The 17,741-nt window shown below is 42.6% G+C and overlaps 1 protein-coding gene across 1 annotated transcript in view; it reads right to left on the bottom strand.

Annotated features, from left to right (window-relative positions):
- POLB (DNA polymerase beta) overlaps positions 1-15,903 on the bottom strand; it is a 23,301-nt gene extending 7,398 nt beyond the window's left edge. Inside the window, exons 1-6 of the mRNA XM_072149285.1 lie at positions 15,663-15,903; positions 5,896-5,953; positions 5,510-5,576; positions 4,152-4,226; positions 3,577-3,635; positions 2,931-2,980 (exon numbers count right to left, since the gene is read on the bottom strand). Of these exons, the coding sequence (XP_072005386.1) occupies positions 2,931-2,980; positions 3,577-3,635; positions 4,152-4,226; positions 5,510-5,576; positions 5,896-5,953; positions 15,663-15,723 (370 nt within the window). The 5' untranslated portion in view covers positions 15,724-15,903. The remainder of the gene's footprint in view (positions 1-2,930; positions 2,981-3,576; positions 3,636-4,151; positions 4,227-5,509; positions 5,577-5,895; positions 5,954-15,662) is intronic.
- Between the last annotated feature and the right edge of the window lie 1,838 nt (positions 15,904-17,741).

Raw genomic sequence — 17,741 nt, 5'->3', positions numbered from 1 at the left:
CTGTATGTATTATATGGTATATGGCGGCACGCTGTATGTATTATAGGTATATGGCGGCACGCTGTATGTATTATATGGTATATGGCGGCACGCTGTATGTATTATATGGTATATGGCGGCACGCTGTATGTATTATATGGTATATGGCGGCACGCTGTATGTATTATATGGTATATGGGGGCACGCTGTATGTATTATATGGTATATGGGGGCACGCTGTATGTATTATATGGTATATGGCGGCACGCTGTATGTATTATATGGTATATGGCGGCACGCTGTATGTATTATATGGTATATGGTGGCACGCTGTATGTATTATATGGTATATGGCAGCACACCATGTATTATATGGTATATGGCGGCACGCTGTATGTATTATATGGTATATGGGGGCACGCTGTATGTATTATATGGTATATGGGGCACGCTGTATGTATTATATGGTATATGGCGGCACGCTTGTATTATATGGTATATGGCGGCACGCTGTATGTATTATATGGTATATGGCGGCACGCTGTATGTATTATATGTTATTTGGCGGCAGGCTGTATGTATTATATGGTATATGGGGGCACGCTGTATGTATTATATGGTATATGGTGGCACGCTGTATGTATTATATGGTATATGGCGGCAGGCTGTATGTATTATATGGTATATGGGGGCACGCTGTATGTATTATATGGTATATGGTGGCACGCTGTATGTATTATATTGTATATGGCGGCACGCTGTATGTATTATATGGTATATGGCGGCACGCTGTATGTATTATATGGTATATGGCGGCAGGCTGTATGTATTATATGGTATATGGCGGCAGGCTGTATGTATTATATGGTATATGGCGGCACGCTGTATGTATTATATGGTATATGGCGGCAGGCTGTATGTATTATATGGTATATGGGGGCACGCTGTATGTATTATATGGTATATGGCGGCACGCTGTATGTATTATATGGTATATGGCGGCACGCTGTATGTATTATATGGTATATGGCGGCACCCTGTATGTATTATATGTTATTTGGCGGCAGGCTGTATGTATTATATGGTATATGGGGGCACGCTGTATGTATTATATGGTATATGGTGGCACGCTGTATGTATTATATGGTATATGGTGGCACGCTGTATGTATTATATTGTATATGGCGGCACGCTGTATGTATTATATGGTATATGGCGGCACGCTGTATGTATTATATGGTATATGGCGGCACGCTGTATGTATTATATGGTATATGGCGGCAGGCTGTATGTATTATATGGTATATGGCGGCAGGCTGTATGTATTATATGGTATATGGCGGCACGCTGTATGTATTATATGGTATATGGGGGCACGCTGTATGTATTATATGGTATATGGTGGCACGCTGTATGTATTATATGGTATATGGCGGCACCCTGTATGTATTATATTGTATTTGGCGGCAGGCTGTATGTATTATATGGTATATGGCGGCACGCTGTATGTATTATATGGTATATGGCGGCACGCTGTATGTATTATATGGTATATGGTGGCACACTATGTATTATATTGTATATGGCGGCAGGCTGTATGTATTATATGGTATATGGGGGCACGCTGTATGTATTATATGGTATATGGGGGCACGCTGTATGTATTATATGGTATATGGCGGCACGCTGTATGTATTATATGGTATATGGCGGCACCCTGTATGTATTATATGGTATATGGCGGCACGCTGTATGTATTATATGGTATATGGGGGCACGCTGTATGTATTATATGGTATATGGTGGCACACTGTATGTATTATATTGTATATGGCGGCACGCTGTATGTATTATATGGTATATGGGGGCACGCTGTATGTATTATATGGTATATGGGGGCACGCTGTATGTATTATATGGTATATGGCGGCACCCTGTATGTATTATATGGTATATGGCGGCACGCTGTATTGATTTTATATTATATGGCGGCACGCTGTATTGATTTTATATTATATGGCGGATTGTTTTATGTATATTGTTCTTTGTAGTAGCTCGCTGTGTGTATTATATAGTTATGTATTTTGCATTGCTTTATTTTCACATTTTTCACATTGGGTCTGGTCCTGACACTCCTTGATATTTTACATGTATGGGGGGGGGGGGGGGGGGGGGGGGGGGCGTTTTTCTATAGTTCGCCTCAGGCAGCAGAAAGGCTAGGTGCACCCCTGGTTAGAGGAACACTCCAGTCACAGCCCATTGACTGACTTCTACCTCATGCAGGGCCTGTAGGGAGGAGCAGGACTCTAGGGTGTACCCTAGTCATGGCTAACCTATGACCTGTACGTCAGAAGCAAAATGTCGAGAAGTTTCTGCTGACACGCAGTGAGCTGACAGCACCCAGAGACGACGCGAGCGCGGTGCAGTGCCCTTCACTAATGGATGTAACATGGCCAATGTTCGCACAGCCCTCTCTGCAGAAGAGTCGCCCCATCTCCTGATGCTGTCCGCTTGCTGCTCTGACTCCACTACATGATGGCGTCAGGATCCAGAGGTGCGGCAACTCTCCTGCTGAGGGGGCAGAGCAAACAGCATTCTTACTGCCATTTATAAGGGCAGTGAATTAGGCAGAGGAGACAAAACTCTCAGACACCCAGTCACAGCAGGACTGTGTCCCAGAGTTGCCCTGTCAGTGACAGACGGCTGGACCAAGGTCCATTCCAGTGACTACCGGGGGGATAGTCATCTCAGGCATATGTGATCCTCACACCTCGGCCATTACCTTACAGCAGCCACCAAAATCTTTACTAATAAATGCAACACATATAATAAAAAGATACATTTTGGTTATTAGAGCTACAATTTATGGATTTTTCTTGAAGTGACACACCACCCCATTTTTTTAACCATTTGTAAGCAAAAGTTTGTTCATTGCTGATGGCCAACGTTACCATCTAAAGTCTTGATTCCTTCCTCCACCAGCTTCCGAGCAGCCGCCGGCCTGTAACATGAAGCAGAATGACTTTATTATTTATAGATTAAGATGATTTAAGGACACACAATGGTCGGTGCCGATCTGCGTTATGCTGGGTGCAGAGCCGGAGAGGGTTGTTCCTTGTGTCACTGCACGAACATAACACACTTTCTGTTTTGCCAACGATTCGGGGGATGACTGATGGCTCAAAAACCATACTGGGGGAAGTCCTTACACTGCTGTGCTCTTAGCGCTCTACCTTCAATCATAATCTCCTAGCTTGACGTAAATGCTGTAGTATTCCTATGCAGCAGCTTTAATTCAGGGCAGAGGGAAGGGGCTGTGTAGCAGATTAATGCAGAGAGTTAAAAGAACAGCAGGGTGAGGGCATCCCCACAGTGTATTTGGAGAAGTTATAATCCTGGAATATAATTGCATATTTCACAGTCCTGCTGCTACTAACACCAATCACAAAGGGGTCACTATGCAGATCTCCAGGGGCAATACCTAACACACAAAGTCTGAAGTCTGCATGGTTAGAGTGAGCCACCCCCTCCAAATACAGTAGTGAGGATTAGATGTAGTGGCATAAATCAAATACAGCAAAAACAAGAAAAACTCACCCAATCCCGGTGACACGTGTTAGAAAGTTGATAGAGGAGCTGGTGTCATCTTGGCGGATCTGCAGATAGGGGAAAGTCGTATCAGTGTCTTCAACTACTAAACATTATACTACAGCACCGGGAGGGACAATTACTGACATTATACACAATAATATTACAATATCCTAGCACCCAGGCTCAGCGGTGACATGTTATGGGAGAACCAACAACGCCCCTTATCTTAGCGGAAGAAGGGGAAACATGGGGGAGGGGGTAATATACAGATTCCCTGTTCATCTATATCAGATCAGCTCCCCCACCGATCAGCTAATAGGGGGTGCAGAACTACAACATGTAGCAGACAGCTCCCTCTACTGTGCAGTGGTCGCTCCCAATTACTGCAGCTCACCATCAGTATATACACTATACGACATATGCTTGTAGTGTCCAGCCATAGGAGGCTGCACAGAAGCATATAGGACCCTGCTGAGAGTCCTGCCTAAGCAGGTGACGGATCCCCTTCTGCATCACATAAGCACCTTGTGCCTTGTAGTGCATATAATAGGAATGGAAATCTCATGAAGAAACTGTCTGACCTTTTCAAGTTTCCGTAATTTACCGGTGGCCAAAAACTCATCGATCTTTTCGGCTATCTTGGCACCAACTCCATCCTGTAGAAGAGAAAGACACAAAGGGTATAGTGATGATTAAGTGATGCCTATTCCCTCATACTGATTACATCAACAATAAATGTCTGATCACTGGGACCTCCAATGACACAGAGGATAAAGCAGCTGGGTTAAAATGAAATGTATTTCCCCTTGTGTCCGTAGGAGGTGCAGCTCATGTGAACCACTGGTGTCTGTTTTTAGGACCTTCTTGCAAGTCAGGATACCATGCTCTCATTTACTGAATACACACCCCTTGATGACCACCACTCCTATATTACTGGTTGTAGTGGTGTACCAAGGACATCCGCATTCCCCTCCAACCAGGACGCCCCAAAAGACATTTGTCTCGTGGCTCATAAGGAGAGAAGGGGAATGTTTACAAGAGTAAGCAGAATATAGGCGATATATATGGCTAAACAGAGCATCAATATGATCTGATAACCAGGACCCGACTGATCAGCTGGCACCAGAACTTTAGCCTTCTTTCTTATCTGTATCAGTTTGGTGGCTGCGCTGGTTATAAGACCCATCAAATAATGACCTTTCCTATGAATAGTTGATACATACATCAACTACTCATAGATCCAGGCACTGATACTGTGGTAATCCTCTTATATTTGTAATCCATGGCCTCCTTCTTTCTAAAACAAACTTTTAAATATATGCTAATGAGCCTGAAGGGCTCTGGGGGTGTTACCAGGGCCCCTCTGTGCTGCAGCTTCACAGGCTGTTACACGGTGCAGGAGCACTTTCCCTTCCACTGTGTGCTGAAACTTTGTACTGAGCTCGGCTATCTCCGTCAGCTCCATAAGATAATAATGGCAGCCTGCACAAACAGCTGCTTCTATCATCACCAGGCGCACCAGGGCACATCACTGAAACCCCCAGCGATCCTGTGGATAGGACCTAACTTGCTATTATGAGACAACGCCTTTAAAAGGCCATTACTGATGGCAGAGGTGTCCTACTAAGAAGTTCCTTAGGAACTTCTTTTATTACAACTATATGCTACGATTGCTGGCTACATGTCACCGGAGAGCATCAGAGCATCTCATATTTTAATTTTTTCACTCCCCCTGTTACGATAAAAGTCCCGCCTGTCAGCTGCTCTGTGCTCTATGCACGGGCGGTACTTGTATTGGAACGGGAGGGTGGTGGTGGTGCCGGGGGGAATAAATTAAAAGATGAGTCTGAGGCATCCTCTCCTCTGGTACTTCTTAGTAGGACACATCTACCATCAGTAAAACCGATGGTAGATGTCCTTTAAAAGGATTGGTACTCACCAGTTTTTTGGCTTCAGTCCCACTTTTGATCTTTGTAGGGTATTTAGCAATGACAGAGGCGGCTTTCCTGCAACAAGTAAAAGATCACAGATTGGAAAAGTAGACATTAGTAATGCAGCCACAGCCATAAAGCTTTATGTATGTAAGGGATGGTAGGAGGGAATCCCCCCGGATGGCTGTGGTACAGCGGTGGGAGGCTTTGAACTGTACTACATGTGTAGTTCCACCGTGTCTGTATCATACAGCTCAGAGCAAGGACCCTCCAGATATCACGACTTGCCAATTCATGTGGCTGATCATTGTCTACTGCCCATAACACTTTAAGAACTGCTACAAAATCCTCCTGCATATCTGAGCCCCTACAACACTGAAAGGACGGTTCTTACCTGTAGGCGTTGTATTTGTGGATGGCTCGGTTCACGTTTCTCTCATAATTCGCCAATTCTGCAAATATAAAATAAGAAATATTCATCGTTGTATACATTATTTTAGCAGTCCTGAAATAATTGCGGCCATTCACTACTGAGCATGTACATAAAGTGCAGACACAATTATCTCAACTAAAAGAGGCATCAGGGGTGCCACAAGCCATGAGTTGCAGTCCGCACCTTGCTGACAGCCAGAGTCCACTGAGCACTTTCATAAGGGATGTTACACATCTGATAGAAACGTTCATTGGTGCAGAAAGTTGGGTTGCGGTGAGTGCACATGAGCTGATCTCACTGCTCCCGGGTCCTCTTCTGCTGCTCTGCGTCATGACACTGGTAGAATTTAGTACCCATAGCAGAGTGCCCGCACAAGAGGACCCAGGAGTGGCAAGTACTAGTCAACTATACTGTACTGCTCCCAGTTTCTCACCTGCTTCTGGTGCCGTTCTGCTCCGGTCCTAATGTAGCTGCATACAACCTGCACAGGACAAAGAGCACAGCAGCGCATGGAGGAGAGAAGAAACTGCAGTGTGGTAAAGGGAGGAGAAGAGGGGCCAGGAAAGGCGAGGATTTTTGTTGTCTGCTCTGGGGGTCTCCATTATTATTAGTTTTATGCTCTGGGGGTCTCCAGTATTGTCTTCTAAGGGGTCTCCAGTATTATTGTCTGCTCGGCGAGCATACCGCGTGTGAATGCACCCTAAAGCTGAGCAGTATAACAGCATGGCCTTTGGACCCATAAATGTTGCTCATTCCTGGCCTAAATCCTTGGATCAGAAATAGAACAGACATTAAAAGGAAATGTTAATAATTTATTATATTTTTGTGGATGACCACTAGATAGCCACTAGATAGCTGCATACACTGGATAGTTCCAGATAACAGAGCAAAAGCCAACCTTTTCTAAGCATAGTCTGGACAAGCTCCAATGCTCTCTCTAGTGGTAGCTTTTGGAAATAACCCCATCAGGTAATGATGAAATTTGACCATGTTTAAAGGGTCACCAGGAGACCCATTTTTAGCCCCCCTCCTGTCCCCGTAGAGCATTGCACATACACTGCTAAACATTTTTGTAAAAAAATCGGTTTTAAAGAACAAAAGATTAAACAAAATTATATATTTCCTTCGAATGACGTGCTGTGTGATTAGTCAAGTCGCCCCCTGTGCAGGGCTGAAGTGGAGCAGTCCCCCACACTCGGGAAACCACTCCTCTGTATGTGATTTTCAAAAGGCGCCCCTCACTCACCCTTCTCCTTCATTCTTACGCCCCCCTCTCAGACATCACCTACCCACGCCCCGCCCGCTAGCCGCAACTCTCGCTGAGCGCGATGGGCATTTTCAGGCATGTGCACTCAGCAAGTCTCAACATGCGCTGATGAAGCGGTGCCAGACTCAAAGTAGCTGTCACACACGGAAAAGCGATTTCCCGAGGGTGGTCTAAAAAACATTTCACAATGTATGTGCAATGCTCTATGGGGACGGAGGGGGATACCAAAAAGGGGTCTCCTGGTGGCAGGCTCCCTTTAATGTGCAATAGAGTAAGGCTGCATTCACACAACCGTATGGGGGACGTAAATCCAGCAGCAAATATACGTTCCTCATATGTGGCTATGGCTCGGTACGTCTGCTCTCCATTCCGTGCCCGCTCAAAAGATAGAGTCTGCTCCATCTTTGGCTGCAATAACAGCCATGTGACAATATTTCCTATATAGAGGGGAGGGGTGAGCAGCACTCACCCCTCCTCGTCTCCAGCACGCCTCCAGATGCCCCCTGGCCGGGCAAGCATAATTGTGTGTTATTGCTGCCGAACAGTATCAATCTGAAGAGAAATCCAATCTGGTAATCACATATCACTAGGGTAGGTGAGTACTAACAGTGGACAGAAGTCCGACCATGGTCACATGGTGCACCATTTCTTACAGCTCTAATAGGTTAATCCTCCTCTGTGTACACCATGGGGGCTACTCACTAGACATTGGGATGAAGGCTTAGTTCCTGATCTTTGTCCTGTGTAATAGACTGCCATCACTCCCATCTCATCATCTGTGTTGAGGATGTGCTGCCAGCATTACACAAACCATAGGCAGGACGGGCACTCGTATGCCCTATACAGGTGGTCATTGAGGAAGATAGCGAACAAGGGACACAACAGCGCTCATAGGGTGATAACGTTGATTCAGGGTTTCAGACGTGGTTAGACAGTCGCTTACCTGGTTTAGTTGTGCTTAAACATAAGGCACAACTCTCGTATTGGCATATCGGGTCTTAATTGGGGTCGAGGTGCAGCCAGCGTAATTGGGGTGTCCAGACACGAGGTGCTAGTTCGGCTGGAGTGATACAGTCGGTGTGGAGAGACCAAAGGCAGAAGGCGCACGACAAGACAGGATAATGGTTCCAAATAGGTTTTCCTTTTTATTGAATCGTCAAAGGTACACAGAGGATACACAACGCGTTTCGGGGAACTGTGGTCCCCTTTTTCAAGTGGATAAAAAATCTGTGGGTTGGCGAAGTACAAAAGGGTATATACATATATATATATATATATATATATAAGGATTATGTGCAGACATAAGTTTGATAGAATAAACATACATACATGAGACTCATTATATAAAAGAAAAAAGAAAAAATTCCATATATATACACACAATACACGAATATATAGGACAAAGATATCACGTATCTATATATATTAGTAAAAACAAATTGATAAAATATGGAATAATCAAAGGGGTATCAGTTAGTCCCTTGGTTAAAAATCAATAAATAAATAAATAAATAAATGGATGTAAGAATGATCAAATAAATAAATACATTAATGAAGTCAATAGATGAATTAGTTAGTTAGGGCCTGAATAGATAAGTATATAGTTTAAGGTGGGAACACTGGAGTTCCTTAGGTCTATTCTTAAGCTCGATTGCCATCAAGTAGAGAGTGATGAGTATAATGGTCGGGTTTACCGATCGGGCTTACCAGTCACTGGAGGGATGCACGGGCGCTCCAGTGCGTGCGCGCGCCAGAGTGCCTGCTGATTAAAAAGCCCGCGACGCTTCTGTTGGAGGCGGGTGAACGCGGACTTCTGCGCATGCGCACTCGCTGTAGTGTGATGTCTCCCGTGCTCGAGAGTGCACGTGGGTTCGTGCGCAAGCGCATTTGTTGTGGGGGCACCAAAAATATGGCGTCCCGCGATGTGGCGTCATGTATTATGCATATTACACAGTGCTGATTGAGTCAAGTGTAAGGGTTAGGAATTGTTTAGGTTCTAGGATTTTGTCTAGTTGAAAAATGTTGTTGGAGAATGTGTATTTATAGTAAAGAAGGATAAATGAAGTAAAATGAAATGGATGCATGAATTGACTAAATAATTAGCTGGTTGACTAAATGGATGCATGAGTAATAGTATTTAAGGTGTATAAATATATGATTGTAGTGGCATAGTATAAGTTATAAATTATAAATTATGGTTGGTACATCAATTAGTTATCACAAGGGGAGGGGGGGTGTTAGAAGTTATCTTCAAACATTTCATTAAGTCCTGCTGGATGTAGGCTGTTTAATTTGAAAATCCAGTACATTTCGCGTTTTCGTAATTTTTGGAAACGATCACTGCTATCGATGGGTATAAATTCGATGGGTGTGACTGTGAATGCTGAGAAGTCTTTGTCATGACAGGCTAAGGCATGTTTAGAAACACTATGTTTAGTGTAGCCGTTTGAGACTTTGCTTCTGTGTCCATTCATTCTAATGCGTAAAGTTAGGCAGGTGCGGCCTACATACTGTAGCCCGCACGTGCATTCCATTAGGTATATAACAAAAGTAGATGAACAATTGAGGAACTGATGGATTTTGAAGGTTTCTCCAGTTTGGTTGCTGGTGAAAGAATTCTTCCGATGTTGGATGTTCAGGCAGCATTTGCAGTTCGTATGGCCACATCTGAAACTGCCCGTGGTTTGTGGGAAGAGGGCAGTCGTTTTAGTCTTGTTTTTCCTTCCCCGTAGTTTCGTTGGGGCTAGTATGCCTTTTAGTGTCTGTGATCGCCTATAGATTATTTTAGGCTGTCTGGGTAGATTTTTGTTTAAAAAGGGGTCGTTTTGTAGTATGGGCCAATGCTTTTTCAGGATGCTTGCGAGGGTTAGATGGTTATTATTATAAGTCGTAATAAAAACTGGACAGTTGTTGGGTGGTGGTTCCTGGGTGGTAGGTTTTTGGCTTGAATGGGATGGTTGAAGGCATTCAGCTTGTGTGAGATTAAGGGCCCTGTCAAAGGCTGCTTCAACGAGGGGTTTTGGAAAATTCTTTTCTTTGAATCTCCTTTTTAGGATTAGACTCTGTTTTTTAAAAGTGTTAGTTTCTGTACAATTTTTTCGGATCCTTCTGAACTGGCTAAACGGGATGTTGCTTTTCCATTTGTTGTGGTGTGCACTACCAAAGTCTAGGTAGCTGTTGGTGTCTACCGTTTTGAAGTGGGTGCTAGTGATGATCCGGTCGTTTTCTATGGATAGGTGTAAGTCAAGGAATTCGAGTTCGGTTGGGGAGAAGGTGGCAGTGAAGGATAGACCTAAAACGTTATTGTTGAGATGGTTAATGAATTGATCAATGGCTGTAGCGGGGCCGTTCCAGATTATGAGTAAGTCATCGATATAACGTTTGTACAGTACGATGTTTGATTGCCAGGTGTTGTTATTATAAATCAAATCTTCCTCGAATTTACCCATGTATAAGTTCGCGAAGCTAGGGGCAAAACGTGTCCCCATAGCTGTGCCTTTTGTTTGTCTGTAGATGGTATTCTGGAAGGAGAAATAGTTATGGGTTAGTATGTAGTTAATTGCTTCTATGACAAAGGTTCTCTGTTGGGTGGGCATTGCGGGATCTTGGTCTAGGTAGTATTGCACAGCTTCAAGGCCCTTTTTGTGGGGAATATTGGAATAAAGAGCTGTGACGTCCAAGGATAACCACATGTATGTGGATTCCCATTTGATTCCCTCCAGTGCTAGTAGAACACTGGTGGAGTCTCGCAGGTAAGAGTCCAGTTGGGTGACGTGTTTCTGCAATAAAACATCCACATAGTGTGAGAGATTGCAGGTGAGAGATGAAATACCAGAGATGATGGGTCTACCGGGTGGGTTTTTTGTGCACTTGTGAACTTTCGGAAGGTGGTAAAATGTTGGGGTAATTGGAGTATCTAACCAGATGTAATTTCTTTCTTTTTTGTTTATGACGCCGGATGTGGTGGCTTTATTCAGTAATGTTTTCAGCTCCATTGTGTAGTTGATGATGGGGTTGGTAGGCAGGATCTCGTAGAATTCTTTATCGGATAGGATTCTCATGGCTTCTGACAGATAGGTGTCCCTATCTTGTAGAACTATTCCCCCACCCTTATCTGCGTTCCTGATGACTAAATCCGGATTATCCGTAAGGTTTTTGAGAGCCGTTCTTTCTGTTGGTTTGAGATTATGTTTGATTTTTAATTCTTTGTTTATATTTCTGAAGTCACTCTCTACCATAGAAAGGAAGGTGTCAATATGACTTCCTCTATGGTGTGTAGGGTAAAAGTTGGATTTTGGTTTAAGATTAGTGGGGATAATTGGGGGTTCTATAGAGGGGAGTGGGACGTGTGGCAAGTTATCTGGGTTTACCTTGGTGGTTGGTGTACTCACGGCCGGTTTGTCTGCTAGGATGTTAAAGTGACGGGTAAGGGTTAGTTTTCTAACGTAGGAGTGGAGGTCATTGAATAGGTTAAACTCATTGAATTTGGTAGTTGGGCAAAAATTACATCTGGTTAGATACTCCAATTACCCCAACATTTTACCACCTTCCGAAAGTTCACAAGTGCACAAAAAACCCACCCGGTAGACCCATCATCTCTGGTATTTCATCTCTCACCTGCAATCTCTCACACTATGTGGATGTTTTATTGCAGAAACACGTCACCCAACTGGACTCTTACCTGCGAGACTCCACCAGTGTTCTACTAGCACTGGAGGGAATCAAATGGGAATCCACATACATGTGGTTATCCTTGGACGTCACAGCTCTTTATTCCAATATTCCCCACAAAAAGGGCCTTGAAGCTGTGCAATACTACCTAGACCAAGATCCCGCAATGCCCACCCAACAGAGAACCTTTGTCATAGAAGCAATTAACTACATACTAACCCATAACTATTTCTCCTTCCAGAATACCATCTACAGACAAACAAAAGGCACAGCTATGGGGACACGTTTTGCCCCTAGCTTCGCGAACTTATACATGGGTAAATTCGAGGAAGATTTGATTTATAATAACAACACCTGGCAATCAAACATCGTACTGTACAAACGTTATATCGATGACTTACTCATAATCTGGAACGGCCCCGCTACAGCCATTGATCAATTCATTAACCATCTCAACAATAACGTTTTAGGTCTATCCTTCACTGCCACCTTCTCCCCAACCGAACTCGAATTCCTTGACTTACACCTATCCATAGAAAACGACCGGATCATCACTAGCACCCACTTCAAAACGGTAGACACCAACAGCTACCTAGACTTTGGTAGTGCACACCACAACAAATGGAAAAGCAACATCCCGTTTAGCCAGTTCAGAAGGATCCGAAAAAATTGTACAGAAACTAACACTTTTAAAAAACAGAGTCTAATCCTAAAAAGGAGATTCAAAGAAAAGAATTTTCCAAAACCCCTCGTTGAAGCAGCCTTTGACAGGGCCCTTAATCTCACACAAGCTGAATGCCTTCAACCATCCCATTCAAGCCAAAAACCTACCACCCAGGAACCACCACCCAACAACTGTCCAGTTTTTATTACGACTTATAATAATAACCATCTAACCCTCGCAAGCATCCTGAAAAAGCATTGGCCCATACTACAAAACGACCCCTTTTTAAACAAAAATCTACCCAGACAGCCTAAAATAATCTATAGGCGATCACAGACACTAAAAGGCATACTAGCCCCAACGAAACTACGGGGAAGGAAAAACAAGACTAAAACGACTGCCCTCTTCCCACAAACCACGGGCAGTTTCAGATGTGGCCATACGAACTGCAAATGCTGCCTGAACATCCAACATCGGAAGAATTCTTTCACCAGCAACCAAACTGGAGAAACCTTCAAAATCCATCAGTTCCTCAATTGTTCATCTACTTTTGTTATATACCTAATGGAATGCACGTGCGGGCTACAGTATGTAGGCCGCACCTGCCTAACTTTACGCATTAGAATGAATGGACACAGAAGCAAAGTCTCAAACGGCTACACTAAACATAGTGTTTCTAAACATGCCTTAGCCTGTCATGACAAAGACTTCTCAGCATTCACAGTCACACCCATCGAATTTATACCCATCGATAGCAGTGATCGTTTCCAAAAATTACGAAAACGCGAAATGTACTGGATTTTCAAATTAAACAGCCTACATCCAGCAGGACTTAATGAAATGTTTGAAGATAACTTCTAACACCCCCCCTCCCCTTGTGATAACTAATTGATGTACCAACCATAATTTATAATTTATAACTTATACTATGCCACTACAATCATATATTTATACACCTTAAATACTATTACTCATGCATCCATTTAGTCAACCAGCTAATTATTTAGTCAATTCATGCATCCATTTCATTTTACTTCATTTATCCTTCTTTACTATAAATACACATTCTCCAACAACATTTTTCAACTAGACAAAATCCTAGAACCTAAACAATTCCTAACCCTTACACTTGACTCAATCAGCACTGTGTAATATGCATAATACATGACGCCACATCGCGGGACGCCATATTTTTGGTGCCCCCACAACAAATGCGCTTGCGCACGAACCCACGTGCACTCTCGAGCACGGGAGACATCACACTACAGCGAGTGCGCATGCGCAGAAGTCCGCGTTCACCCGCCTCCAACAGAAGCGTCGCGGGCTTTTTAATCAGCAGGCACTCTGGCGCGCGCACGCACTGGAGCGCCCGTGCATCCCTCCAGTGACTGGTAAGCCCGATCGGTAAACCCGACCATTATACTCATCACTCTCTACTTGATGGCAATCGAGCTTAAGAATAGACCTAAGGAACTCCAGTGTTCCCACCTTAAACTATATACTTATCTATTCAGGCCCTAACTAACTAATTCATCTATTGACTTCATTAATGTATTTATTTATTTGATCATTCTTACATCCATTTATTTATTTATTTATTTATTGATTTTTAACCAAGGGACTAACTGATACCCCTTTGATTATTCCATATTTTATCAATTTGTTTTTACTAATATATATAGATACGTGATATCTTTGTCCTATATATTCGTGTATTGTGTGTATATATATGGAATTTTTTCTTTTTTCTTTTATATAATGAGTCTCATGTATGTATGTTTATTCTATCAAACTTATGTCTGCACATAATCCTTATATGTATATATATATATATGTATATACCCTTTTGTACTTCGCCAACCCACAGATTTTTTATCCACTTGAAAAAGGGGACCACAGTTCCCCGAAACGCGTTGTGTATCCTCTGTGTACCTTTGACGATTCAATAAAAAGGAAAACCTATTTGGAACCATTATCCTGTCTTGTCGTGCGCCTTCTGCCTTTGGTCTCTCCACACCGACAGGTGGTCATTGAGCCGTCATTAGGGGAGCTCTAGTTACTGCTTGGTGCAGCTTCTGGGACTGTTTTTCCCATATTCACGTTTTTTAATGCAATTTTTGAAGCCAAAAGCAGGTGCAGACATTAACCATATAATTGAGAGGAGCGCTCCCTCAGTGGTGTCCCATCCCAAGTACCTGCCTCCCTCATCCAAGTATAAAAGGGCCATGACTCACCTGCTTCACCTGTCCTCGTATTGTATCCACATCATATATTATGTATGTATTATATGGGCATGGGGTAGGTACGTAGTGTGCCTAAAAATCCCATCATAACTAGACACATTTCCAGACATAAAGGGGTGTTCCCATTATTGTTATTGTTTTTATAATAAAAAGTTATATGATTTCCCAACATACTGTATCAATTCTTAACGGTTTTCCAAATCTCTGCTTGCTGTCATTCTATATAAAGCTTCTATGTTTACTTCCAGTGGATAGAAATCCGTCCATGGTCACTGGAAGTAAACAGCTTTTTATAGAATGACAGCAAGCAGAGGAATGTCCATGAGGAATTGATACAGAAAGTATATTGAAAAATTGTATAACTTTTTATAATACCAACAATAAAATAAATTTTCTGAAACGGGAACACCCCTTTAAGATAAAAGTCCCCCGATATGTATATTCTGGGCATGCACTATGGACATCTATAGACTATATATACTCTCACACTGGAGTATATATAATCTGTATAATGTATGGATATCATGGTCATGGTAAAACATATACATAGGTTATGTGTGTGAAATGTATCAAAACACACACATATTGTATATAATGTATATCCTCTAGGACTGTAAATAGACATTCATTATATACCATCTATATACTGTACGTATTATATGGTCAGAGGGGAGGCTGCATGTATAACATAGAACCATGGACACACACAATATATGATATATAATGTATACAATGGTCACATGGTGTGTATTATATATATATTATTATATTGTATGTGCGGTATATACTATATGTGCACCATATAACTCCCTCCCCCCGGCTCACAATGAGCCGCCCCGTGTCTCCCCTCACGCCTGTCATGGCGGCCCCTGCTCTCTCTCACCTATCAGGAAGTCCGTTATGCCCTCATTCATACTCTCCTGCGGGGCTTTTCGTTTGCTCATTTTGAAGCCGAATAAGGCGCCTCGAGGACCGGCACTGATTATCACTTGAGGTCGGGGCTTCAGCTCTCCGTGCAGGCCGCAGTACACCTCACACGTCACCACCGTGCGTCCCGGCACGCGCTGACGTCATGGCAAGGGCGGGGTCACGCGACTCCCATCTGTTGTGTGGGCAGAAGGTTACGGTGGCCGGGAGGTCTCATGTCAGATATAGCTTTCACTATATTTGTATACACTGGAATTTCCTTTTATTTTAGGAAAGCTACATGTTGCGCTTATTGTTATTTACTTTTTTTTACTCCACCCCTTTCCAGAATTCAGAAGGTTTTATTTTTCAGAGCTGTATGAGGCTTGTTATATGCATAACACATTGTAGTATCTATATTCAATATTCCATGTAATGTGACTAGGAACATGGAAAAAAAATAGAAAAACCTGTGAAATGGAAAAAATCCCAAGGCTTTCACATTTACATCTTTCACTGTGCAGTTCATATGACCTTCCCTTTATAATTTGGATCAGTGATCACAGAGATGCCAAATATATATAGTTCTATTATGTTTTAATACCCTTACAAAATATGTTGTTTAACAAAATAATAATTTCGCCATAATCTGAGGCCAAAAAAGTTTCATACTTCAGTATGAGGACCGTGTAAGGTGTTTAGAAAACACTTGATTCAGACATTCGGACACTTTTGCCGACATCTGCCGGAAATAATAGTTTTTATATTTTGGTTGGGTATTGGAAAGCTAACATGTTAGGTTTAACCCCTTAGGGACATGGCCCTTTTTCGTTTTTGCATTTTCATTTTTCACTCCCCACCTTCAAAAATCTGTAACTTTTTTATTTCTCCATGTAAAGAGCTCTGTTTGGGCTTATTTTCTGCGTAACAAATTGAACTTCATAATGATGGTATTTATTATTCCATGCCGTATACTGGGAAGCGGGAAAAAAATTCAGAATGCAGTGAAAATGATGAAAAAAGGCATTTGCCATATTCTTGTGGGCTTGGATTTTACAGCTTTCACTGAGCGCCCCAAATGACATGTCTACTTTATTCTTTGGTTCGGTACGATCACGAGGATACCAAATTTGTATAGGTTTTATAATGTTTTCATACATTTAAAAAAATTAAAACCTTCTGTACAAAAAAAAATTCTTTATTTTGCCATGTTCTGGCACTAATAACTTTTTCATACTTCAGTGTACGGAGCTGTGGGTGGTGTCATTTTTGGCTACTTTTGATGATGTTTTTATCGATTTCATTTTTAGGACTGTATGGGCTTTTGATCGCTTTTCAGTGAATTTTTAATATTTTTAAAAATTGCAAAAAAGTGGCATTTTCGACTTTGGGCGCCAATTTCCGTTACGGGGTTAAACGCTGGGAAAAATTGCTAATATATTTTGATAGATCGGACATTTTGGGACGCAATGATACCTAATGTGTTTATGATTTTTACTGTTTATTTATATTTATATAAGTTCTAGGGAAAGGGGGGTGATTTAAACTTTTCCTTTTTTTACTGTTTTTTCATATTTTTAAAAAAAAAATTTTTTTACATTTTTTACCATTATTTTAGATCCTCCAGGGTAATTTAACCCTGCAGGGTCCGATTGCTAATACTATATACTGCAATACTACTGTATTGCAGTATATAGCTATTTTGCAATGATTTTTAATAGCCTGCCCTCTGGTGGCTATTATAAATCATTGCACCTGGCAAGCCTACGAGTCTCAATGAGACTCTAGGCTGCCATAGCAACAGATCGCCGCCCTCCGATGACGTTCCAGGGGGAGGCGATCGGGAATCCAAGATGGTGTCCGCCATTTAACTGTAAGTTAGGTGCCGCGGTCAGGTTCGACAACGGCACTTAACAGGTTAACTGCCGCGATGGGTGCCAGCACCGACCGCGGCAGTGACAGGCGGGTGTTGGCTGTATTATACAGCCGTTACCCGCTGTGTATGGAGAGAGCTCAGCTGAGAGAGCTGAGCTCTCTTCAAACACCCCTTGCCGCG

Source organism: Engystomops pustulosus, chromosome 4, assembly GCF_040894005.1.
Source record: "Engystomops pustulosus chromosome 4, aEngPut4.maternal, whole genome shotgun sequence".
Taxonomy (NCBI): domain Eukaryota; kingdom Metazoa; phylum Chordata; class Amphibia; order Anura; family Leptodactylidae; genus Engystomops; species Engystomops pustulosus.
The sequence above is the reverse complement of the archived record's forward strand: the minus strand, read 5'-3'. Positions and strand labels throughout refer to the sequence as shown.